Source organism: Nerophis lumbriciformis, linkage group LG21, assembly GCF_033978685.3.
Source record: "Nerophis lumbriciformis linkage group LG21, RoL_Nlum_v2.1, whole genome shotgun sequence".
Classification (NCBI taxonomy): domain Eukaryota; kingdom Metazoa; phylum Chordata; class Actinopteri; order Syngnathiformes; family Syngnathidae; genus Nerophis; species Nerophis lumbriciformis.
The window spans coordinates 24567501-24595000 of NC_084568.2; the positions used below are offsets into that span (position 1 = coordinate 24567501).

The window sequence follows — 27500 nt, forward strand, 5'->3', positions numbered from 1 at the left end:
GAAAAAAACAAAAGCAGAGTTAATGCTTTAAATTGTAATGCTCACTGAACTGGGGTCTCATGAGGTACGCTGTCACTTGACATAAACAAGCCAAAGAAAAATCAGTATGGAATATGAATCATTTGGGACTTGAGCAACCTTAGGAGGAAATAGATCCAAACTTGCAGCCTATATTTTGTGGCTTTCCATGTAATTTGGTGTAATTGCGGCCTGCGCCCGAGCACCCTGCTCGTTGAATCCTATGAGAATGAACACTGATTACAATAACAGTGCAGACCAAATAATTCCGCACAAAAAACAAATCTGAAACACAAAGAGTAACTTCCTAGAAATGTCTCTGACCAAGCTAGCTTGTATGTGAAGTAGTGAAACAAGGAAAGAATAAATGCTTTTAACTGTACACTTCAACAGAAGGCTAAAGGTTGGAATATACGCTCGTGACACATAGCCTCTCTGACGGCGTCTTGTTTGTTTGTTTATATATATACATATATATATATATATATATATATATATATGCATATATACACCAGTGACGTGCGGTGAGGTTCATGACTGGTGAGGCACTGAGAGTATTCCATTAACGGGTTAGTTTATGGGCCAAACTATATCGGGATATGAGTTTTGGTTGGTATCGCCCAGCCCTACACTGGTGTGAGCGACAGTGCTAGCACAGTTTAGGAATGTTCTCTGTGTTGAATTGAGTGTTGCAGGATAACTTATGATGGCATTGTGTTTATATGTATGAGGGCACATGTGTACCTTGTTTGTGTGTTAATAATGAAATTGTGATATTTAAGACATTTCATTAGCTACACAATTTTTTCTACGCTCCAAAAAAATTCTGTGCTACTATTTTTAATTTATTTAGTAGCACCGGTGCTACTAGTGTAAAAGCTAAGCGCACAGCCCTGATATTAACAATATAGTAACTAAATATGCATAAATAACCGAATAGAACCCCCTGAATCGTAATCATAATCGCATCGTAAGGCACCCAAAGATTTCAACCTCTATTCAACTGTGTCAAAATATAACACTTTTTAACATTTATTATGACCTGAGACCGACCATAGCTCATGGTCACTCTAGTACAAATGTAGTAGTAGTAGTAGCAGCAGTAGTTGACAAATGTAGTCACATGGTTAAAACCCTATTCTGAAGAGAACACTTCTAGCGGCGCCCCAGGTAACTGGGTTTGAGAACCCTGCTTGAGAGATTCCACTGATATAACATGATGAGGAAGGTTACTTTACCTTGCGGTCTACCCCAGTAAAACCCCATGAAGATGCGGCATCCTCTGCAGGCTGGTTGCTTGGACTACCGCCTGAAAGAAACGGAAAGGTACAAACAAGGGAAGCCACTAATTTAAACAATTTTCATCTGTAGTGTAAGAAGAAAAAAAAAGGCGGAACCCATTTATGTCAACGCCTCTTGGACTGACTGACCTATATTGACATAAGCGGTTGTCAGCATTCGTGAAATCAAAACCAAAACTACCGTATTTTTCGGACTATAAGTCGCAGTTTTTTTCATAGTTTGGCCGGGGGTGCAACTTATACTCAGGAGCGACTTACGTGTGAAATTATTAACACATTACCGTAAAATATAAAATAATATTATTTAGCTCATTCACGTAAGAGACTAGACGTATAAGATTTCATGGGATTTAGCGATTAGGAGTGACAGATTGTTTGGTAAACGTATAGCATGTTCTATATGTTATAGTTATTTAAATGACTCTTACCATAATATGTTACGTTAACATACCAGGCAGTTGGTTATTTATGCGTCATATAACGTACACTTATTCAGCCTGTTGTTCACTATTCTTTATTTATTTTAAATTGCCTTTCAAATGTCTATTCTTGGTGTTGGGTTTTATCAAATAAATTTCCCCAAAAAATGTGACTTATACTCCAGTGCGACTTATATATGTTTTTTTCCTTCTTTATTATGCATTTTCGGCAGGTGCGACTTATACTCCGGTGCGACTTGTACTCCGAAAAATATGGTAGTCACTGATTCTGCATTTACTTGCTACTTTGTATTTTTCAACCAACAGTAATTTGATGACATGGTTTTCCTCTTTGTGCATATTTTTCTTTGTGCATATATTGATATCAATATATATCGCGACAGACACGTGATTGATGACAATAAAAATGGGTTTGATAAAACGTTCATTCATTTTTTTTCTACTTCGTGGGAAGAAACTGGAAGTTGTGAAGCAAGGTTGGTTGCATGAACAAATGCACTCGCTCTTTGGTAGCCGAGCAACACAGGTAGTGATCACTGATCAGTGGGAGTGACACACTGACAGCCAATCAGGTAACAGTATTAACTATCGAATTTGGTTGCGCCATCTTGTTGTCTCTAGTTTGATTCTTTGCATGGAGCGAGAAGAGAAAGTAAAAATGAGTGCTGCAATTGCTTTGCTCTCGTCGCCTCGACAGTATGGCAGTTTTTTGGGATTTTTGAAAAAACTAAACGTAATGAGATCAATGTGGTCTGTAAATGATGCAAAGCGCTCGTCCCCACCAAGACCTGTAACACCACGCCACCTTAGCCCCGCTCACCCTTTAGAGCACAGCTGTAACGCCCTGGCACTAAGCCTGCACAAAATAGTTCTTCTCAGGTTTCTCTATGTTTACACTTTGCACTATTTTGCTACACTTTATTAAGCATTTCTCACATATTCCTTTTTTTATTTCCTTATTTTTGCACCTTCATTTTAAGAGGTTATTGTTAAGTGATTATGTGATTTAAAAATTGTGTTTACAGTGATTGTTTGAGTGTTTACCATGGTTGTGTTGACATTTCCTTTCCTTTCGGCCTTGATGATTGAGGGGATTATAATCCGATTAAGGTTACATTTAAAATAATTCAATATATACATTTAGTATATTTTTTTTCTGGTACTTCTTTTCCATTGGTAAAAATACATAAATAATTATCAATATTGACCGATACATGCAAAGGTTTCTTCTGGTAGCTAACAATCTAAAAAAATGTGTGCAATTTGTTAGGTTCTGTGGCAGAAACCATGCTTACTTTGCATCAATAGAAAGTTTTACCAGTTTTTAGTTTTGCTGTGTAACTAGTAGACCACAGTTGTGTTGCTGTTGTCATTTCCCCTGCTTTAATGATAAAATTGACAATCCTGCAACACAAGGAGTTGGTACATCATTGTGGGATTCCGCAGTAAAGAGAAATTATAACCTTGCTCATGATGCTTTGTCACATCCTCCAGAGGCCTCACGGTTCCAGCAATAGGCTCCTGGTACGAAATACACACAACATGAAATCGAGTATCAAGACATACTATAAATGAATGATAATCTTGTCTTTTGATTGCATGGATGAAACAGACGGGAAACAGAAGAGAGAACAGAATCCTACTTCATAATTAGGTGACCTAAAATTAATCCTAACTGGGACGAGTTTCCTTTTTTTTCTAAAAAACCCTGCTCTCTGATTGAGGTTGAACGCAGTGACTTGACAGTACCTCAGGACTGACGATGGTCCAGCTGTTGTTAGCACTGTTGCCACCAGACATGGCCCCGCCCCTTTGAGGCTGTGCGTGTCTCCTGTAACACACACACACATCGTTACCAACATGGTCATTGCTGCAAGATGCATAAGCTCAAACATGCAAACGCAGACTGGGTGAGGCCTTTAGGGTGTGCTCAATGTTTGCATGGAAGCATCAAGAGTTGTTTGTGCAGCACTGGGGAAATCAATGACGTTAAACACCCTGTTTGGTACGAATTTTCTACACATCCGTGCTAAAATGGCAGGTGAATGAAAACCAATTTGCCAAATTGGCCATCAGGCACGTGCATGTGATTTTTATGGACACAGTGTTATTTATTACGTCTTTTATTCACCCTTTAGCACTATGGTCATATAGTTGAGCCTTTGTTGTTCACTTTAATGAAATAATGTATTTCTTTCATAAGAACCTTTAATGAACTTAAATACTATTTGTGTCGGAGTGACACAACTGACAAATACTGACCAGTCAGAACTCAGTGCACACTGTTACGGTGTTTCTTAACTACGGAGCCAGAACACTGCCAGTAAGATTGGGTATCGAAAAAGTTGCATTGGCTTTAATGGCCACAAATAAATACAAACATTGAAAAAATATACTTTTTTGGTGGATGTTTTCAATGTCAATATTCATATTTTTGTACACTTTTATTATTTTTGTGTGTTTCAAAGGTTTTTATGATCGTTTCTCTTTTTTATGATTTTGTTTCTTTTTTTTACGGTATCAAAATAATGGAGATGTTTTGCATGAGGGGTTGGCGCATATGGGTGGGGACTATAATAAGTTTTACTGGACTTGGGCATGCAAGTAAAACATTGTGAAAGAAGAAAGGAGGACCAAAGGTGTCTAAATTCAGTTTAAAAAAGCTTCAACATATGAAATTATGAAGCAAAAGTTTTTGTTTTTTACATTTATCTTGACTAGACCTGTAGGTGTTGCTATCGGCAGATTAATTTCCTGCTCAGAGAGAAATCGTGTAGTTGTAAACATGATACAGATACAGTGACCTACTTTATTTGCCCATCTGTATAGCATGTTTTAAATAAATTTAAACAATAACCAAATGGACAAGTGATTGATCACTCGCGCTGAGAACTGTTTGTATTCCCACTCTCCCCTGGGGATTAATAAAACCATTATTCACTCTTTGACTACTTTGTAAAGCACTCTGGTCAACTTTGTTACTTTTTGCAGTATATTTCAGTACTCAGAGGTTATTAGGATATATTTCTGTTATTTATTTAATGTTTAATTTATCCATCCATCCATCCATTTTCTACCGCTTATTTCCCTTCGGAGTCGCGGGGGGCGCTGGAGCCTATCTCAGCTACAATCGGGCGGAAGGCGGGGTATCACTATGTATAAATTGTCTTTACAAAGCACATAAGATAACTTATATTATATAATGTACAAAGCGAGCCCCTCCTATTTTATTTATTCTGTCTATCTTAATTCATAGCCATTTAGACAAAAATCAATACATTAATCATTGTTGAACCAGGTTTCAGTGATTGCAATAATGCTAAATGGATGAGCAAATTATTTCAAGTAATCCTTGATAGCCTCAAAGTTAGTGTACATGCTTTGACTATTAAAATGTATTATTGACAGACTATCTTCTGATTTTACACTGTTTTCATATTGTTCATGGGTGAAATAATTACAGTTTCTAACAATCGCTGAGAAAAAAATTATTATCAGGGTCTATCTCTATATCAGTCTCTGTTGTAGCATGCTCTCGATACTCACACATTTAAAGTTCTTTTTGTTGATGTTGTAGGATCTTCTGTAACATGTCCATTATCAATACTTGGTGTGGTCTGTGTTCATGTTGTGGATAGCATTGAGATGATGTAAAAATCACAAGCTACATTGATACCAATCAATGTCAATACTTATCAAGATCTTCTATTTTCTTCGCCACCAAGACTTTTGCTTCTTCCGCCATCCCATTTAGTTTGATGAAGATCTTACAGTTATTTACCCAGGTTTGTTCTGCTTTGCTTCTTTAAAAAGTTGTCGTGCGATCCTTGCCATGTCAGCCTTTATCTTTGTCAAGTGTTTATTCATGAAAACATTTGTACCTTTCAGTTTGCGTCCTTGTTTCAATAGTGCCATTTTCTTTTTCCGATTCGTAAACCTCATGATGACAGCTTGTGGTCTCTGGTTCTTCGTGGGCAGTGGGTGACACGCCTCGATATGCTTCAGGTGCATCTCTATCCCCCTGCTCTGGAGATAGGAAGCCACCTGCTGCCCACTGACTGTGTCTCCTGGTCGCTGGGCTCCCTGCTGTCTGTGGCTACCGTACGCGAGTAGGACCACGGCTTGATCCTGATGCCGGTGATGACCACATCATTCACGCGAGAGTATTACTCCAGCTCGTCCACTCGCCGCTCTAGTTCCACAATGCGCCGGTCTTTTTACACGCTCTGGAGGCGTAGTTGTTTCACCTCCTCCAGTAGCCCCAGAAGCTGCTCCTGCTGCGCTCTGACCGTAGTCACATCGCCGCACAGGGAGTGGAGGGTTAGCTTCATCTCCTCAAACTCCTCCGATGTCGAGCCTTTCCTCGGTGGAGGCATTCTAATAGTTTATACCTCAAAGCATCCAGTAGCAGAGGAAATCCACACCTCTGTATCTCAGGCTGCTAACGTTAGCTGGCTTCGGTGTGCTAGTTTGTCATTTTGACTGACACGAACAGCAAAAATTAACGGAAAAGTCCACAGTGAAGCCCTTGACCCAAGCTACAGTACATACAGGACGTGCTGGTTTTGCACAAATGGATCATAAACTCGACAGTTTTAAGTTGAAAACAGTCAGTCACACACAAACTCCGAACAGGAAACATTTGACTTACAATTAGTTGAATGACACCTCTGTCATGGCTTGAGGAGGTCTGTATTGCTTTCACTGGCACTAAGCAACTTTAAGGAAGGTGGCAGGAACCCTGCCACACCAAAAAAATACTTTACGACATACGTTACTCCCCCTTTTAACATTCGTTACAAAGACGGAAGCAGAAGCTGCAAAACAACCAAAGAAACGAAAAGTTTTGCCTGAGGAGACAACAATAAATAAAAAGGGAGGCGACCCAAATAAATGGACAGTCAATGATTAACATTGGCCTGGCTTTCACTTGCTGGTGTGAGCTCAAAGATGAGGAAGGTTTGGGGACCAATGCTGTCTTGGCACTGTCCCCGCTGGAATAGTAAGTACCTATCGATGCTCAAATCAAAATGCTAATGTGTACAGCTCTGGCAATGGGTACATTCGCATCGCATCCACCTGCACAAATGTACTTCAAAATGTAACAATCCAAATTAATATGACTTTTTTTTTGTTTACTAGGGCATGCATATACAATATGCATTAGTTTGACCATTTAAAATCAACGATAATAAAAAGGAGATGCTTGGAAATAGCATAAAAATGCCCCAAAAACTTGGAAAAACGCGATTCAGAGCGTTACTTTTTGGTGTAACCATCATGAGCGTTCTGTTCAGGTATATTTCTTTTATATTTTGATAAATCATCATATTTATGTATTACTAAATTTAAATAGGTAGTGATCGATCTTTAAGCTGTGTGTATTTGATTTCAGTTTGCTTTTGACATCTTATTTAGAATTGTAGTTGAAACTTTTACAACCTTGTGTTGCGCTCATGATGGCGTAACCAAACTAGGTTTCATTTAATGATCTTATTTTGAATATTTATTCCCTTTTTTACATTTAGTATATTTAAATATTCATTGATAAACATTGAATACATTTCAAATATGAATAAAATGCAATTGCCTTCATCTTATAGGGTAATATTTAGTTACACCAAGTCATGAGCGTAACACTAAGCTTCATCACTTTGACTTGTAATATCTCTAATTCTGGTGGTGTTTTATGCTTTTTTCTTTTTTGGAACATGTACTATACATATAATACAATAAAGTCCCATATAAAATTATGTTTCTAGCAATACTTTAATTTTGCCTTTGAAAGTAACACTCCAATGTCCATTAGTGGAGCTGTACACTAATGCTAATGATAGCTTTGGGAAATATGGGTGGTAGCAATAAATAGCCACCATCTTATTTGTTCACAATTCCACACTGACACGACCAGCCACGCAACATACTCAAAAGTATTGTCTAAAGAAAAAACAATGTGATGACTGCAAACTGCAAATAAAAAAGTTTAAGTAAAATATGCAGGGTCCTACTATGGAAAGATCAGTCGTACTGAATCGTTGTGGTATAATCGTGTCAGTAGTTTCTGATGGTTTATGATACTATGCGCTGGTTCTCATGGGAAAATCGTGTCTCCCTTCAGGCAAAACACTACCACTTTGACAGTTTATTTAGGAAACACATATATGATTATTATTTATTCGTAATTTAGTCTTTATTTTAGCACTGATTAATTGTACGCAGTATGTTTAAATAGTATTTATTTTTGTAACCAGCCTGACCTGAGCCTTGATAATAATATTTGTTATTAACACATGCGTTCATATCATTTGACCAGCTATGTCTTGTTAAACTGTAAGTAGGTTAGATATATTTATTGAATACAATTAAGTAAGACTACTAACTCAGTGTTACAATATGAGTGGGCCCTGGGCCTCTCTGTTGTGGAAAAGTTGAGCCCAAGGTCCATACTTGCCAACCTTGAGACCTCCAATTTCGGGAGGTGGGGGGTGGGGCGTGGTTAAGATATATATATATATATATATATATATATATATAAGAAATACTTGACTTTCAGTGAATTCTAGCTATATATATATATATTTTATTATATATATATATATATATATATATATATATATATATATATATATATATATATATATATATATATATATATATATATATATATATATATAATAAATAAAAGAAATACTTGAATTTCAGTGTTCATTTATTTACACTTATACACACACATAACACTCCTCTACTCATTGTTGAGTTAAGGGTTGAATTGTCCATCCTTGTTCTATTCTCTGTCACTATTTCAGAACACACACATTATACAAATATACATTATAAAATCAATAAGAAAACGGGAGCTCTAATTTGGGAGTCTGAATTAGGATCAGAAGTTCCTACATAAACATTGCGTACTCACGTCGCCATTTTGTATTGATTACTGCAGCTGTGCACTGGATTCATTCACAAATACAAACTACAACTCACAAACACTTTAGAGTTAGGCTCCACCATCAGAATGTGTACTTAAACTTATAAAGATCACATGGATATTATTCAATGAGTTGATTCACCAAAACTAACCTGTTATACAGGAGGAAAAAGCACACAGGACATTTCAATTGTTCACAGACTGGTCACTCTCATCAGAATGACAAGACACTTCCGGTCTGCAGGTGATAGCATTCAATTGGGAAGAAACGCCCTACTGCCCCCTACTGACCAATGTGAATACTGATAAATGTGTAATGACAGCTCCAAAAACGAATTCAAACCACAAAATAAAATAAATAAATCAACACAAAAATGTGACACATTATGGGTGGGTCACATATGCATGTACAGTAGATGGCAGTATTTAAAGTTTAAAAGTGTCACAACATTGCTGTTTACGGCAGACAAATTGCTTTACGGTAGACGAAAACTTGACTGCTGTTGTGTGTTGTTACCGCGCTTGGAGGACGTTAATGAAACTGCCTAACAATAAACCCACATAAGAAACCAAGAACTTGCCCTCGATCATTCTACAGTTATAACGTGATTGGGCAGGCATGCTGTTTATATTGTGGGAAAGCAGACGTGAGAACAGGCTGTCAACACGTCACTCAGGTCCGCATGAAGCTGGAGGGGGCGTGGCCTCCAGCTCCGCCTGAATTTCGGGAGATTTTCGGGAGAAAATTTGTCCCGGTAGGTTTTCGGGAGAGGCGCTGAATTTCGGGAGTCTCCCGGAAAATCCGAGAGGGTTGGCAAGTATGCCCAGGTCCAAATGGTTAGGAACCCCTGTACTACTTACTACACATCACCATCTGTTTATTTATCTTAGAAAAATAAGCTGATTATCGACGACGGGCAAAATCTATTCAATCAGAATGGACTATGAACATCTTCAGTCGAAGACAGCTCTACTCTGTTCACACCGAGCCACCATTGTAAAGTTTGGTGATATAATTGTTCACTTTGCTGACTTTTATGCAGATAGTGAGTCCCATGCCCGAATAAATAAGAGGGTTGTGTTGGAAAAAGGCTTACGGTGTAAACACTAAGCCAAATCAAACATGGGATTGACTCACTGTGATGGCTGACGGGAAAAGCCGAAAGACAAACATTATTTTTAAGTACAGGTCATAGATCTAATTATTATTATTATTAATTTTAGGCCTGACTCTAACCACTGTAAAAAAAAAGTACGAAAAAGTAATTCCAAATTGAGTTTGCTTTTTTTCTTTTAAAAATGTTTTTGTTGAACTGTACAGATCAGGGTTGGTCGATAAAACGATATCAGTATAAATTGCGAGAGACACATGTTTGAAAAAAACGTTGATCATTCTTTTTTATTTCTCATTGGAAGAAACCGGAAGTTGCAAAGCAAGGTTGTTTGCATGAACAAAGGCACTCTTCTCTGGTAACCCAGCAACGCAGGAAGTGACTATTGATCAGGAGTGGCACGCGAACAGCCAATCGGGTAACAGTATCAACTATCACGTTTGGTTGCACCACTTTGTTGTCTCACGGTTGATTCTTTGCATGGAGTGAGAAGAGAAAGTAAAAATTAGTGCTGCAGAGAGCGAAGAAATTGTGGATAAAAAAAGGAAAAGTCAACTTGACAGTATGGTGGTTCTTTGTCTTAGAAGACGTCCCCTCTCATCCAAGTCGGTTTCATCAGTTCACGCTTATAGACTTGGATTGGTCAGATCTAGTCTTAGACTTAGTCAGACTAGATCTGACCAATCTAAGTCTAGGACTAGATCTGACCATTCCACGTCCAAGACTGGATCTGACCAATCTAAGTCCAAGACTGGATCTGACCAATCCAGGTCCAAGAGTAGATCTGACCAATCCAAGTCCAAGACTAGATCTGACCAATCCAAGTCCAAGACTAGATCTGACCAAACTAAGTCTATGAGCATTAAGTGATGAAGTCTACTCGGATTAGAGGCGAAACGTCTTCTAAGACAAACCAAACAGTCCAGTTGCGATCGATTGAATGCCCTGAGAATACAATGACCTGGATGAATGACAATATACACAGATAATGCAGTTCTTTGTATTTTTTTTACAATGTGGTCTATAAATTATGCCAGGCGCTCGCCCCCACCAAGACCGGTAATACCACACCACTTCTCGGGTTTGTCTATGTTTACATTTTCACATTTTGCATTATTTTGTTACACTTTAATAAGCATATCTTACATATTCCCTGATTTTGCAGTTTCATTTTAAGAAGTTATTGTTAGGTGTTCAATGGGATTTTAGAATTTCGATTACCGTACTTTTCGGAGTATAAGTCGCTCCGGAGTATAAGTCGCACCGGCCGAAAATGCATAATAAAGAAGGAGAAAAAAAACATATATAAGTCGCACTGGAGTATAAGTCGCATTTTTCGGGGAAATTTATTTGATAAAACCCAACACCAAGAATAGACATTTGAAAGGCAATTTGAAATAAATAAAGAATAGTGAACAGGCTGAATAAGTGTACGTTATATGACGCATAAATAACCAACTGAGAATGTGCCTGGTATGTTAACGTAACATATTATGGTAAGAGTCATTCAAATAACTATAACATATAGAACATGCTATATGTTTACCAAACAATCTGTCACTCCTAATCGCTAAATCCCATGAAACCTTATACGTCTAGTCTCTTACGTTAATGAGCTAAATAATATTATTTTATATTTTACGGTAATGTGTTAATAATTTCACACATAAGTCGCTCGAGTATAAGTCGCACCCCCGGCCAAACTATGAAGAAAACTGCGATTTATAGTCCGAAAAATACGGTACATTGATTGTTTCCTGTCTACCTTGATCGATGAGGGGATTATAATGAGAGATTATAATCAGAGAAAGGTTACATTTGAAATAAAAAAAAGTCTACATTTAATATATTTGAATAGGTTATAAAAAATATCAATACTTTAACCAATATAAAACATGTTGATACTGTTTTCAGTCATATCACACGACTCTAGTACAGATTATACGCCAAATATTTTTTGCTTAATAAAAGCATTGAAATGATTTATCTATCAAAAACTGGTACTCCGGCTTCCTCCCACTTCCAAAGACATGCACCTGGGGATAAGTTGATTGGCAACACTAAATTGGCCCTAGTGTGTGGATGTGAGTGTGAATGTTGTATGTCTATCTGTGTTGGCCCTGCGATGAGGTGGCGACTTGTCCAGGGTGTACTCCGCCTTCCGCCCGATTGTAGCTGAGATAGGCTCCAGCGCCCCCCGCGACCCCAAAGGGAATAAGCGGTAGAAAATGGATGGGATGGATGGAAACTGCTATTGTAACATGTTCACTTTTTATTCCAACTGTACAAAAGGATGGAAACAATTTTATTTTTACATTTCCCTCCAACTGATCAATTGTTTTTTTCGAGTGAATTGTACAAACTATACATCCATTTCTTTAAATTGATTATTATAGGCTCACTTTTCACAAAATAAAAAACTACTATTCGAACAGGTGGACTTACTATAAACACCCTGAGAGTGGAATAACAGACGTAACTAAGCAAATATATATTGTCTACTGTTTAATATCCTCCCTCTTGTCTTGACATTAGAAGGCCCAAGACTATTTATACACACACATTTAAATACATGCCTCTTCTCTAAGGCCTTCCCCGTTCTGTCAACAATAAAGAGCTACTGTAACGTCTTTGCAAGTTTGCAGTTCATGTGTGTGCTGTGCACAGGAAGTCTGTTTCCCAGGAGCATTTAGTCGTGTCATTAGTAGTTTGTGTGTGTTGTGGGAGTTTGCTCACCCTGACTTTTTTTTGACTAGCAGGGAAATGTTTTGGCCGAGGCTCGGGTAACTAAGGCCTGGCACAATCGTCTGACCGTTCCAACGCCGCCAGGATCTTAATTGATGTCAACAAAGCAAGTTGCAACTTGCATTCTGTGGAATCACTAAGGTCCGACAGAGTCTGTTCCGTGCTGGTCAAACTTCCATTTGTTAGGATTTCAATGCAATAGGAAATAAGGTCGACGGAATTCATCTGTTCCAGGGTCAGTACCGTATTTTTCGGACTATAAGTCGCAGTTTTTTTCCTAGTTTGGCCGGGCTCCAGTGCAACTTATATATGTTTTTTTCCTTCTTTATTATGCATTTTCGGCAGGTGCGACTTATACTCCGGTGCGACTTATACTCCGAAAAATACGGTATATGGTATCATCATTATAAAACCTACATTAACCGTATTATTAACAATAACCACAACTCACAATTCAATTCAGATTATTGGGGTGACGATTCGATTCGGAATTTCGACTCGCAATACCTTATTTGGTATAAATACAGGAATTTTAATAAAACGGGTTACAAAACCTGGCCTAAAAAACATATTTTAAAAAGGTATTCCTAAAAAAAAATGTTTTAATTGTTTTATTTTTTTAGATCAATTCTTGAAAATTATGAAACAATTTATAATCAAATCAAATAATTGAGATTCGAATATGAATCGATTTTTTGGAGAACCCTTACTTTTAACTTTTACTTTTTAACTTTCTTAACTGTTACACAAGTGTAAAGAGTCGATAATATAACTAAAATAAACTCACCACAGCCATTATGTTTTCATCCCAGTGTTCCTAATGTTAGCATACACTTGATAAAATCAATTTGTGTATATAATTAATATTCAGTTAACATCACAATAAGTCCAATTTCTAGTTCTAAGTTCATCATCGCACATTTCCACTTTGCCATGACTGGTACCAGGCCATAACACATACAGTACAGGCCAAAAGTTTGGACACACTTTCTCATTCAATGTGTTTTCTTTATTTTCATGACTATTTACATTGTAGATTGTCACTGAAGGCATCAAAACTACGAATAAACACATGTTGAGTTTAGGACTGCAACTAACGATTAATTTGATGATTGATTAATCTGTCGATTATTATTACTTCGATTAATCGATTAATAATCGGATAAAAGAGACAAACTACATTTCTATCCTTTCCAGTATTTTATTGAAGAAAAAAACAGCATACTGGCACCATACTTATTTTGATTATTGTTTATCAGATGTTTGTACATGTTACAGTTTATAAATAAAGGTTTATAAAAAAAAAATAAAAAAAAAAAATAAAATTAAAAATTAAAACAATGCATAGCATAGATCCAACGAATTGATGACTAAATTAATCGCCAACTATTTTTATAATCGATTTTAATCGATTAGTTGTTGCAGCCCTAGTGGAGTTATGTACTTAACAAAAAAAGGTAAAATAACTGAAAACATGTTTTATATTCTAGTTTCTTAAAAATAGCCACCCTTTGCTCTGATTACTGCTTTGCACACTCTTGGCATTCTCTCGATGAGCTTCAAGAGGTAGTCACCTCAGTAGAAAGCAGAGAAAGAATAATCAACCATGGATGACAAAAAGATTAAAAAATGCTTGTAATAAGAAGAATACACTATATAGAAAATGTATAGCACAAAGAACTACAGAGGCAGAAAATAAGTACAAAAAGTATAAAAAAAAAAACAAGCTAACAAACATGCTACGATCATGTAGAAAATTAAATTAAAGTGAATTATTGTACAGGAACAAAAACAATATGAGAGCAACATGGGGCATCCTCAATAGCATTATTAAAAATGGCACTAAGAGGGATTACCCCCAATACTTCTTAGACGGAAACAAAAATAATGACAACATAAAGGAAGTAGTTGAAAGCTTCAATAATTACTTTGTAAATATTGGACCAAAATTGGAAAAAAGGATTCCAGACCCAGTTTCAATTGAGGACTATAACGATACCATAGAGCGAAATCCCAACTCCATGTTCCTCAGTAATGTGACACAGGAGGAAATCGTTATAATCGTGAAAAAATGCAAATCTAAGACTTCAACTGATTGTAATGGAATTGATATGGAAATGATAAAAAAGGTTATTGAAGAGATCTCAGAACCATTATGTATATTAGTAACCTATCATTTCAAACATGTACATTTCCAAACAAAATGAAAATAGCTAAAGTTGCACCAATTCATAAGACTGGAGACAAACACCAATTTACAAATTATAGACCTGTTTCTTATTTCCACAATTTTCTGAAATCATTGAAAAATTGTTCAATAACAGATTAGAGAGTTTCACAAACAAAAATAGAATACTCGAAGAGGAGCAATATGGATAGAGAGCTAATGTTTCAACTTAAATGGCTTTAATTGAAATTACAGAAGAAATTACCAATGCAGTAGATAGTAAAAAATGTGCGGCAGCAGTGTTTATGGATCTAACTAAAGCATTTGACACAATTAATCACAATATTTAATCAAAAAACTAGAACGATATGGCATCAGAGGGTTAGTCTTAAACTGGATAAGAAGTTATTTAACGAACAGGAAACAATACGTGAAGCTAGGCGAACACACATCTACAATGCTAAATATATCCTGTGGTGTACCTCAGGGATCAATACTAGGACCTAAATTATTCAATCTCTATATAAATGACATTTGTAAAGTTACAAAAGATTTAATGTTAGTATTATTTGCGGATGATACAACTGCGTTTTGTTCAGGAGAGAACACACAGAAGATAATACAAATAATGACAGAAGAAATGAACAAATTAAAAAGATGGTTTGACAAAAACAGATCGTTGAATCTCAGTAAAACTAAAATAATGCTATTTGGTAACAGTAGAAGAGAAAGTCAAACACAAATACAAATAGACGGAATAGAAATTGAAAGAGTAAATGAAACCAAATGTAGGTATAATGATGGATGGTAAATTGAACTGGAAATCTCATGTAAAAAATATACAACATAAAGTAGCAAGAAACACGTCAATAATGAATAAAGCAAAACATGTTCTAGACCAACAATCACTTCATATTCTCTACTGCTCACTAGTGTTACCATATCTGAGTTATTGTGTAGAAATATGGGGAAATAACTACAAAAGTACACTTCATTCACTAACGGTGTTACAAAAAAGATCAGTTAGAATAATACATAATGTTGGATATAGAGAATATACAAATCCTTTATTTATTGAATCAAAGATACTGAAATTCCACGACATAGTGAATCTGCAAACAGCTAAAATTATACACAAGGCAAACTATAACCTGCTACCCGAGAATATACAACAATTATTCTCAAAAAAAGAGAAGAAATATAATCTTAGAGAAAAATGTAATTTAAAACATTTGTATGAACGTACAACACTTAAGACCTTCAGTATATCAGTATGTGGAATTAAATAATGGAAATGGATTAAGCAAAGGAATCAAACAATGTACTAATATGATCCACTTCAAGAAACTCTTCAAACTTAAAGTGTTTACAAAGTACAAAGAAGAAGAACCATGATAAACACTCGGAATTTATTTCATCCATCCATCCGTACATTTTCAAAGTAATCTTACTCATCTCATCATATGAAATGTAACTTACTTCACCGAGTATTATTTATTTATTTTTATTGTGATTACTTATGGAGTATATTGTGAATAAATTGAGAACGGGAAGTGAACAAAAGTTTTAGCAACTGTTATGTAAAAGAAAAGGGGTAGGATCAAATAAGCTCTGCTTCTTCCTACTCCTTTTCGAACACGTCGAAAAGAGAAACTGGAAATTGTGATTTATCATGTTGTATGCATGCATGTTCCAAATAAACTCAAACTCAAATGGTTTTCACTTCACAGGTGTGCTTGAAGCTCATTGCCCAGCCCTAGGTTTAAATAAAAAGTTGAAGACATTATGATCCGACCCTACGGTTTTTTATGAATATGGAGATTCAATGACTGCATAATAATGGAGTTACATTCTCCTGGTAGTGACACACTTAAAGTGATGCAATTTAGGTCTTCTCTCCCATGAGAAGCATTGTTAATCTAGCCTGAGGTCCAAGGAGCATATAGTAGGATGGTTTAAATAGAAGGGAGATAAATATAGCTGCCAAGAGAGGGGGAGCACTCAGGAGATGGCCATGGAGATCACATAGGAAGACAGCTGCTTTTTCTTCCAAATGTGACCAAAATGAGCAAATGTCGTGACTCTTGTGGCGCATCGCATATAAATGTTTCCATTTGGATTCAGCTCAGTAATGCCAGGCAATGTGAAACGCAAAGTGCTTGCATTGCAACTGAAGGCAGCAGTCTTTGACTGCAGGCTGCAAACTACCAAAAAAGGTCAACCAGGGGGTCGCCGTGACAACTGGAGCATCGCGCGCACAACCGGAAGTAAACATTGGCTATTACTTTTGACCCATACTGACACTTTCCCGGGAAGTGTGCAAACATGACTAAACACAAACTCACAAACGTACTTTTAAGCGAATTAAACTATTTTTATAGGAGGAAATGCGCATCAGAAGTTAATGGCTTCCTCAAACTCCGTTTGTCAAAGTCTACTAATAAATGCGAGGCGACAACGTGTTGAACATCAACAACAACATCATTGTATCGTCCTTCTTACCTTTTATCGGTTACTTTATCCAAGTCAGGCAGTCAGAGCTCTGAGAGACTCTTCTTGAATCCTCCTTCCTGCTTCCCATCCAACTTGCAGACTGTTTCATTTCAGAACCTGCCTGCAGAACTTCCACCAGCCGCACGTCCCTCGTCCAATCAGAGGGGAGCTTTGCTTATGTCCCGCCCCTCGGTCTTCACTTTGACCAATGGCAGCGCGTCGTCCGTGCAGTTGGTTTAAAAGCGTCATGGTTGATTGACACATGGCAGGTGGACAATAGGTAGTCCCTCACAACACAAGTACAGTAAATATGTATTCTAACCAAAGCAAGATTATAATTAGCAATAATAATAATTTGAAAGGAAATTATTTGTAATACAGTAAATCTAAGTAGTGGCTTCGTAGCATTGAATCACACAAAAATATACATTTACAGTAATTTTGTTGGGGTGTGAGTCTTGCGCCACATAAGGATTTGATTCCGATTCCTGGGGGTGACGAATCAATTCAGAAGGGATTCTCGATTCACGATTCTCTATTCAAACCGATTCTTGTGATGTATTATTTGCAGATATGTCCGATAATATTATCGGCCGATAAATGCTTTAAAAATGTAATATCGGAAATTATCGGTATCGTTTTTTTTATTATCGGTATCGTTTTTATTTTTTATTTTATTTTTTTTATTAAATCAACATAACAAACACAAGATACACTTACAATTAGTGCACCAACCCAAAAAACCTTCCTCCCCCACTCATTCACACACATTCACACAAAAGGGTTGTTTCTTTCTGTTATTAATATGCTGGTTCCTACATTATATATCAATATATCAATACAGTCTGCAAGGGATACAGTCCGTAAGCACACTTTAGCAGTTAATTTTACTCATTTTCATTAATTACTAGTTTCTATGGAACTGTTTTTATATTGTATTACTTTCTTTTTTTATTCAAGAAAATGTTTTTAATTTATTTAAATTATTTTGTTTTATTATTTTTTAACCATACCTGGTTGTCCAAATTAGGCCTAAATTATTGGTATCAACCGATACCGATATCAACCGATACTGATGTATACAGTCGTGGAATTAACACATTATTATGTTGCATAATAATGTGTTAATTCCACGACTGTATATATCAGTATCGGTTGATATCGGTATCGGTGGATATTGGTATTGGTAATTAAAGTGTTGGACAATATCGGAATATCGGTTATCGGCAAAAAGCCATTATCGAACATCCCTAATTATTTGGTATAATATTTACAATTTTTCAGCCACAAAGGGGTGTGAATCTTTGGGCACTTAACAATTTGATCTGAATCAGAATTGATTCTTGATTCAAACCAAATGTTGCAATGTTGTATTTAGTATGATAATTACAATGAATCTTTTTCAAAATAGGTTGCAGGTTAGCAAAATTCATTCTGGCTGCATGGAGAAGGCCTTAAAACGTCTTTTTAAACATTTATTCTTATTAGAAAATAAAATAATGATGTACTTTTTTAAATAGATTTTTTTTAAACATTTTAATTGATTTAGAATCGCGATTTAGATGTGAATACATTTTTTTTTGTGCATCTTTAAATTATATGGTTAATGCACCAAAATTTGCAATTTTTCAGCCACAAAGCGGTGTCATTCTTTGGCCACCTAACGATTCGATCAGATTTTGATTCTTGGGGTGACAATTTGATTCAGAATCGATTCTTGATTTACCATGATTCTCAATTCGAACCAATTTTTGCAGTGATGAAACTTTTTCAAAACAGGTTAAAGGTTAGAAAAGTTCCCGCTGGTTGCATGGAGATGGCCTAAAAAGGTATTTATAAAAATGGATTTAAAAACGTTTAAATATTTTTTATTATTTGTACCGATCTTTGAAAAGTATGAATCGGTCTAGAATCGGTATGAATAAGAACAAAGATTCGGATGTGAATCAATTTTTTTGTGCACCCCGAAATTATATGGTTAGTGCACCAAATTTTGGTAATTTTTCATCCACAAAGGGGTGTGAATCTTTGGGCACATAACAATTTGATCTGATTCCGATTCCTGGGGTGACGATTCGATTCAGAATCGATTCTCAATTCAAACCAATTCTTGCAATGTATTTTTGGTATAATAATTTCAATGAAACTTTTGTAAAACATTTTTTTTAGGCCTTATTAAATATTTATTCTTATTAAAAATAAATAAATAAATAAATAATAACATTAATGATAAAATAATGAAATAATAATTAAAAAAAACATTTCACAATTATTTTTGAGAATTTTGAATCGATTTAGAATCAGGATGAATAAGAATCGCGATTCTGATGTGAATTGAATTTTTGTGCACCCCTAAATTATATGGTTAATGCACCAAATTTTGCAGTTCTTTATCCACAAAGAGGTGTGACTCTTTGGCCACCTAACGATTCGATCCAATTCCGATTCCTGGCATAGCGATTCGATTTAGAATCGATTCTTGATTCAACACGATTCTTGATTCAAACTAATTCTTGCAATGTATTATTTGGAATAATAACTACAATGACACTTTTGTAAAACAGTTTTTTAGGCCTTATTAAACATTTATTCGTATTAAAAATAAACAAATAAATAACATTAATGATAATAATGAAATAATAACTTTAAAATAAATGTAAATAGATTTTTTTAGGATTTTGAATCGGGATGAATAAGAATCGTTTTCTGAATAGAATCGATTATTTTGCACACCCCTAAATTATTTGGTTAATACACCAAATTTTGCAGTTTTTTATCCACAAAGGGGTGTGAATCTTTGGCCACCTAACGATTTGATCCGTTTCCGATTCCTGCGGTTGACAGTTTGATTCAGAATCGATTCTCAACTCAAACTAATTTTTGCAATGTATTATTTGGTATAATAATTACAATGAAACTTTTGTAAAACAAGTTTTTTAGGCCTTACTAAACATCTATTCTTATTAAAAAAAATAAAAATAAAATAACAATAATAATAGGAATAATTAATTGTAAAAAATTTAAATCGATTTTTGAGAAATTTGAATCTATTTAGAATCGGGATGAATAAGAATCGCGGTTCTGCTGTTAATCGATTTTTGTGTACAATCCTAAATTATATGGTTAGTGCACCAAATTTTGCTAAGTTTTCATCCACAAAGGGGTGCGACTCTTTGACCACCTAACGATTTGATCCGATTCTGATTCCTGGGGTAACGAATTGATTCAGAATCGAATCTTGATTCAACACGATTCTCGATTCAAACCAATTCTTGCAATATATTATTTGGTGTAATAACTACAATGAAACTTTTGCAAAAACAAGTTTTTTTTAAGCCTTATTAAACATTTAGTCGTATTTAAAAAATAAATAAATAACAATAATGATAATATTGAAATAATTTTGAAAAAATGTATGTCTATTTTTGAGAATTTTGCATCAGTTTAGAATCGCGATGAATAAGAATCGCAATTCTGATGAGAATCTATTTTTTGTGCACCCCTAAATTATAAGGTTAATGCCCCAAATTTTGCAGTTTTTCATCCACAAAGAAGTGTGAATCTTTGGCCACCTAACGATTCGATTCGATTCAAATTCCAGGGGTGATGATTCGATTCAGAATTCATTCTCGATTCAAACCAATTTTTGCCATGTATTATTTGGTATAATAATTACAATGAAACTTTTGTAAAGCTGTTTTTTAGGCCTTACTAAACATGTATTCTTAATTAAAAAAAAAAAAAAAAAAAAGAATAATGGTAATAATAAAATCAGTTAAAAAAAATGTAATCGATTTTTGAGAATTTTGAATCGATTTGGAATCGGGATGAATAAGAATCGCGTTTCGGATGTGAATCGATTTTTTGGTGCACCCCTAAATTATATGGTTAATGTACCAAAGTTGGCTAATTTTTTTAATCTACAAAGGTGTGTGAATCTTTGGCCACCTAACGATTTGATCAGATTCCAATTCCTGGGTTGACGATTCGATTCAGAATAGATTCTCAATTACCGATTCAAACCAATTCTTGCAATGTATTATTTGGTGTAATAATTACAATGACACTTTTGTAAAACTGTTTTTTTTAGGCCTTACCAAACATTTATTCTTATTAAAAAATAAATAAATAAATAAATAACAATAATGGTTATAATAAAATAATTTCAAAAACTTTTAATCGATTTGAGAATTTTGAATCGATTTAGAATTGTGATGAATAAGAATCGCGATTCTGATTTGAATCTATTTTTTTGTGCACCCCTAAATTATATGGTTAATGCACCAAATTTTGCAGTTTTTCATCCACAAAGGGGTGTGAATCTTTGGCCACTTAACAATTCCACCTGATTCTGATTCCTGGGGTGACGATTCAATTCAGAATTGATTCTCGATTCAACACGATTCTCTATTCAAACCAATTCTTTCAATGTATTATTTGGTATAATAATTACAATGACATTTCTGTAAAACAGTTTTTTTAGACCTCATTAAACAACTATTCTTATTTAAAAAAATAAATAGATAACAAGAATGATAATAATAAAAATAAAACATTTAAATCGATTTTGGAGAATTTTGAATCGATATAGAATGGGGATAAATAAGAATCGCAAGTCTGATATGAATCGATTTTTTTGTGCACCCCTAAATTATATGGTCAATGCACCAAATTTTGCAGTTTTTTAATCCTCAAAGGGGTGTAACTCTTTGGCCACCGATTCGATTTCCGAACCCTGGGGTGACGATTCAATTCAGAATCGATTCTTGATTCAAACCAATTCTTGCAATGTTTTATTTGATATAATAATTACAATTAAACTTTTGTAAAACAGTATTTTTAGGCCTTATTAAACATTGATTCTTATTTAAAAAAAAAAAAAAGAAGAAGAAGAAATAAATAACAATAATGATAGTAATGAAATAAGTTTTAAAAATGTAATTTGATTTTTGAGAAATTATTATTTATTTATTTTTTGTCCTGTCCAGCTTCTCAGGCAAATCATATAGTTGATGTAGATGCCGATATCGGCTGTACAAATTTACTTTACAAAAGAGAAGTGTGGGATACTTCTCTTGTTGCCTTATTTGTATTTGACTTTATCAAATGGATTTATATTATCATTTGGTGCAGCCAGGCCGGAGCAGGAGGGGATAGATTTTTGAGAATTTTGAATCGATATAGAATCGGGATGTATAAGAATCACATTTTGGATGTAACTTTTGTAAAACAGGTTTTTTTAGGCCTTATCAATAAATAAATAAATAACATTAATGACAATAATTAGAGATGTCCGATAATATCGGCAGGCCGATTAATACGTTAAAATGTAATATCGGAAATTATTGGTATTGTTTTTTTTATTATCGGTATCGGGGTTTTTTTTTGTTTTTTTTTAATTAAATCATCATAAAAAACACAAGATAGACTTACAATTAGTGCACCAACCTAGAAAACCTCCCTCCCCCATTTACACTCATTCACACAAAAGGGTTGTTTCTTTCTGTTATTAATATTCTGGTTCCTACATTATATATCAATATATATCAATACAGTCTGCAAGGGATACAGTCCGTAAGCACACATGATTGCTGCTGGTCCACTAATAGTACTAACCTTTAACAGTTAATTTTACTCATTTTCATTAATTACTAGTTTCTATGTAACTGTTTTTATATTGTTTTACTTTCTTTTTTATTCAAGAAAATGTTCTTAATTTATTTATCTTATTTTATTGTATTAATTTTTTTTTAAAGTACCTTATCTTCACCATACCTGGTTGTCCAAATTAAGCATAATGATGTGTTAATTCCACAACTGTATATATCGGTTGATATCGGTATCGGTAATTAAAGAGTTGGACAATATCGGAATATCGGATATCGGCAAAAAGCCATTATCGGACATCCCTAATAATAATTAAAAAAAATTTTTTTTTTAAATGTATTGATTTTTGAGAATTTTTAATTGGAATGAATAGGAATCGCGATTCTGATTCGAATCTATTTTTTTTGTGCACCCCTAATTTTTTATTTTTAATGCACCAACATTTGCACTTTTTCAGCCCCGATACAAAATCTAATTTAGCTCTGCATGGAATCAATGCAAAATGTAAAGATGGAAATAAAATGTACTATTGGTTTAATCCTTTATTCTGACATCACAGTGTGTTAGTCCCTGTGCAGCCTTCCAAATCAAAGATAATCAAGCTAAGAAGAGCACCCTATAAACAAAATAAAGTAATCATCAATGCTCAGACAAACATCAACTTGAACAATGACTTGCCTATTACTCGTAGGGTTCAGTCCAGGATCTCCTTGATGCACCAGCAGCACAGCAGGAAATAAAGACACTCCTTGAGCGACTGCACGAAGCCGTAGGCGACGTTCCCTCCCAGGAAGTTCTTTCCCCGCCCCAGACCCATGGCCATGTCTCGCAGCTGCTGCCCCAGGGACGAGGGCGACGAAGAAGACGCAGCAGGCACGGCCTGGGGCAGCGGGCGCTGAGGGTGCATGGCTCCAGAGAGCAGAGGGGACAAGGAGCCGATGAAATGGGAGGCAAGGTGTGATAAGAGAGGCAGGATGGGACTCATGCAACTGGCTGGTGTCTCCTTCTTTACGTCTCTTCCCTCCTCGTCCACTGATGGTCCCTCAGTGGGCCCTCTGTGGTTAAAAGCCCCACCTGTGGACAAAGAGGAGAGTTCCAGCACCGCCATCACATGCAGGCTTTGTTTCAGGCCAGCATTGATCCCGCGTTCCAGCAGCTCTGCCTTTGTTGTCTTCCGGAAACAAACACCTTTTTTTTTTTTTTTTTTTTAAGAGTCTATGCTTACACAAGGATGATCTAGTAAAGTCTGGAGTAAAAATGATGTAATGTGCATGCCAGGCCAGTAGTGGGCAATGTCACTGCGGCCAAAAAAAAACAAAAAACCCACACACCACCACTTCGAAACAGTCTTTAGTAGAGATGTCCGATAATATCGGCCGATAAATGCTTTAAAATGTAATTTCGGAAATTATCGGAATCGTTTTTTTATTTTTTTTATTAAATCAACATAAAAAACACAAGATACACATACAATTAGTGCACCAACCCAAAAAACCTTCCTCCCCCATTTACACTCATTCACACAAAAGTGTTGTTTCTTTCTGTTATTAATATTCTGGTTCCTACATTATATGTCAATATATATCAATACAGTCTGCAAGGGATACAGTCTGTATATAAGCACACATGATTGTGCGTGTTGCTGGTGCACTAATAGTACTAACCTTTAACAGTTAATTTTACTCATTTTCATTAATTACTAGTTTCTATGTAACTGTTTTTATATTGTTTTACTTTCTTTTTTTATTCAAGAAAATGTTTTTAATTTATTTATCTTATTTTATTTTATTATTATTTTTAAAAAGGACGTTATCTTCACCATACCTGGTTGTCCAAACTAGGCATAATAATGTGTTAATTCCACGACTGTATATATGGCGGTATCGGTTGATATCGGTATCGGTAATTAAGAGTTGGACAATATTGGAATATCGGATATCGGCAAAAAGCCATTATCGGACATCCCTAGTCTTTAGGATTTTGGGGTTTTATTTTTATAAATGTAGATTGTAGAACCTGTTTGCCCCCGTGCAGAAACAACTTATGACTAGGGATGTCTGATAATGGCTTTTTGCCGATTTCCGATATTGTCCAATTCTTTAATTACCGATACCGATATCAACCGATACCGATATCAACCGATATATACAGCCGTGGAATTAACACATTATTATGCCTAATTTGGACAACCAGGTATGGTGAAGATAAGGTACTTTAAAAAAAAATAAAATAAAATAAAATAAGATAAATAAATTAAAAACATTTTCTTGAATAAAAAAGAAAGTAAAACAATATAAAAACAGTTACATTGAAACTAGTAATTAATGAAAATTAGTAAAATTAACTGTTAAAGGTTAGTACTATTAGTGGACCAGCAGCACGCACAATCATGTGTGCTTACGGACTGTATCCCTTGCAGACTGTATTGATATATATTGATATATAATGTAGGAACCAGAATATTAATAACAGAAAGAAACAACCCTTTTGTGTGAATGAGTGTGAATGAGTGTAAATGGGGGAGGGAGGTTTTTTTGGGTTGGTGAACTAATTGTAAGTGTATCTTGTGTTTTTTATGTTGATTTAATGAAAAATAAAAAAATAAAAAAATAAAATAAAAAAACGATACCGATAATAAAAAAAAACGATACAGATAATTTCCGATGTTACATTTTAATGCATTTATCAGCCGATACTATCGGCAGGCCGATATTATCGGACATCTCTACTTATAACGCACCTGGTCTGCCAGAGAATAAGAAGACTCAGCAGGAGGCACCAGTGTTGGCAGCTTTTTAATTGTTTTGAGATGTTTTAAAGTTAAAAAAGTACCAATGATCGTCACACACACACTAGGTGTGGCGAAAATTTTCTCTGCATTTGACCCATCACCCTTGATCACCCCCTGGGAGATGAGGGGAGCAGTGAGCAGCAGCGGTGGCCGCGCCCGGGAGTCATTTTTGGTGATTTAACCCCCAATTCCAACCCTCGATGCTGAGTGCCAAGCAGGGAGATAATGGGTCCCATTTTTATAGTCTTTGAGTTACGAGCATCCTGGTGTAGAAAATGTCACCGGGAACAGTACTGTTCTTAAAAATGACCTCTTTTAGAATGTTTTTCAAATATTTTTTAGATAACAAAAAGGCTCTAATCATGTCACAGTTTTTTTAAGACGCTTATTTTTGCCCCAGTTGGTCCAATGTCTTTTAGGGCAGTTGTTCTCAAACTTTTTTTCACCAAGTCAATGAAAACCTGGCCCTAAAAGTACCGCCAAAATGACCGACGTTAAAGTACAGTAGCATAGTAGGCCTAAGTAGTCATTAAAAATAAGGCAGGGGTTTTATCTAACAAGTAGAGATGTCCGATAATGGCATTTTTGCTGATATCCGATATTTCGATATTGTCCAACTGTAAATTACTGATTCCGATATCAACCGATACCGATATATACAGTCGTGGAATTAACACATTATTATGCCTAATTTTGTTGTGATGCCCCGCTGGATGCATTAAACAATGTAACAAGGTTTTCCAAAATAAATCAACTCAAGTTATGGAAAAAAATGCCAACATGGCACTGCCATATTTATTATTGAAGTCACAAAGTGCATTATTTTTTTTAACATGCCTCAAAACAGCAGCTTGGAATTTGGGACATGCTCTCCCTGAGAGAGCATGAGGAGGTTGAGGTGGGCGGGGTTGGGGGCGTGGGGCGGGATTGAAGTGGGGGGACAGGGGGTAGGGTGTGTGTGTATTGTAGCGTCCCGTAAGAGAAAGTCGTGCTGCAAGGGGTTCTGGGTATTTGTTCCGTTGTGTTTATGTTGTGTTACGGTGCGGATGTTCTCCCGAAATGTTTGTCATTCTTGTTTGGTGTGGGTTCACAGTGTGGCGCATATTTGTAACAGTGTTAAAGTTGTTTATATGGCCACCCTCAGTGTGACCTGTATAGCTGTTGACCAAGTACTTGTGTGTGTGAAAAGCCGTAGATATTATGTGACTGGGCCGGCACGCAAAGGCAGTGCCTTTAAGGTTTATTGGCGCTCTGTACTTCTCCCTACGTCCGTGTACACAGCGGCGTTTTAAATAATCATAAACTTTACTTTTTGAAACCAATACCGATAATTTTAAAACCGATACCGATCATTTCCGATATTACAATTTAAAGTATTTATCGGCCGATAATATCGGCAGTCCGATATTATCGGACATCTCTACTAACAAGTATATTTCATGTTTTTGGCCCCATGTAACATTACACACAGCTCAAACAGTAACACCGCGTCGTTTGAAGGGAAATAAAACACTGTACTTTAATCAAGTTATTATTAGGCATACCATTAGATCGGGGGTGGGCAACATGCGGCTTTCGAGCCCCAAGCGGCTCTTTAGCGCCGCCGTAGTGGCTTTTTCAAAAATGTATGAAAATGGAAAAAGATGAGGGAAAAAATATTTTTTTTGTTTTAATATTGTTTCTGTAGGAGGAAAAACATGACACAAACCTTCCTAATTTGTAGAACTGTTTACATTTAACATGCTTCACTGATGAGAGTATTTGGCGCGCGCCATTTTGTCCTAATTTCGGAAGTCCTTGAACGCACCGTAGTTTGTTTACATGTACAACTTTCCTTGATGCTGCCACAGAAAGACGTGTTTTAAGCCATTCCTTCTTTGTCTCTATATGTCCATCAA

At 35.6% G+C, this 27500-nt stretch overlaps 2 protein-coding genes across 3 annotated transcripts in view; both read right to left on the reverse strand.

The window, feature by feature from the left end:
* Positions 1-18279, reverse strand: part of pbxip1b (pre-B-cell leukemia homeobox interacting protein 1b) — a 34404-nt gene extending 16125 nt beyond the window's left edge. Inside the window, exons 1-5 of one of the 2 annotated variants that reach the window (XM_061982573.2) lie at positions 17214-18279; positions 6411-6500; positions 3509-3590; positions 3223-3280; positions 1257-1327 (exon numbers count right to left, since the gene is read on the reverse strand). In XM_061982573.2, the coding sequence (XP_061838557.1) occupies positions 1257-1327; positions 3223-3280; positions 3509-3559 (180 nt within the window). In that variant the 5' untranslated portion in view covers positions 3560-3590; positions 6411-6500; positions 17214-18279. The remainder of the gene's footprint in view (positions 1-1256; positions 1328-3222; positions 3281-3508; positions 3591-6410; positions 6501-17213) is intronic. The other variant, XM_061982572.2, reaches the window with a different exon arrangement.
* A 61-nt stretch (positions 18280-18340) lies between these two features.
* On the reverse strand, positions 18341-23876 carry lenep (lens epithelial protein). The gene is made up of 2 exons (XM_061982583.2): positions 23490-23876; positions 18341-23427 (listed from the first exon to the last, which is right to left on the reverse strand). Exon 1 carries the CDS (start codon positions 23794-23796, stop codon positions 23506-23508), a length of 291 nt encoding a protein of 96 aa, XP_061838567.1. The 5' UTR covers positions 23797-23876; the 3' UTR covers positions 18341-23427; positions 23490-23505.
* Between the last annotated feature and the right edge of the window lie 3624 nt (positions 23877-27500).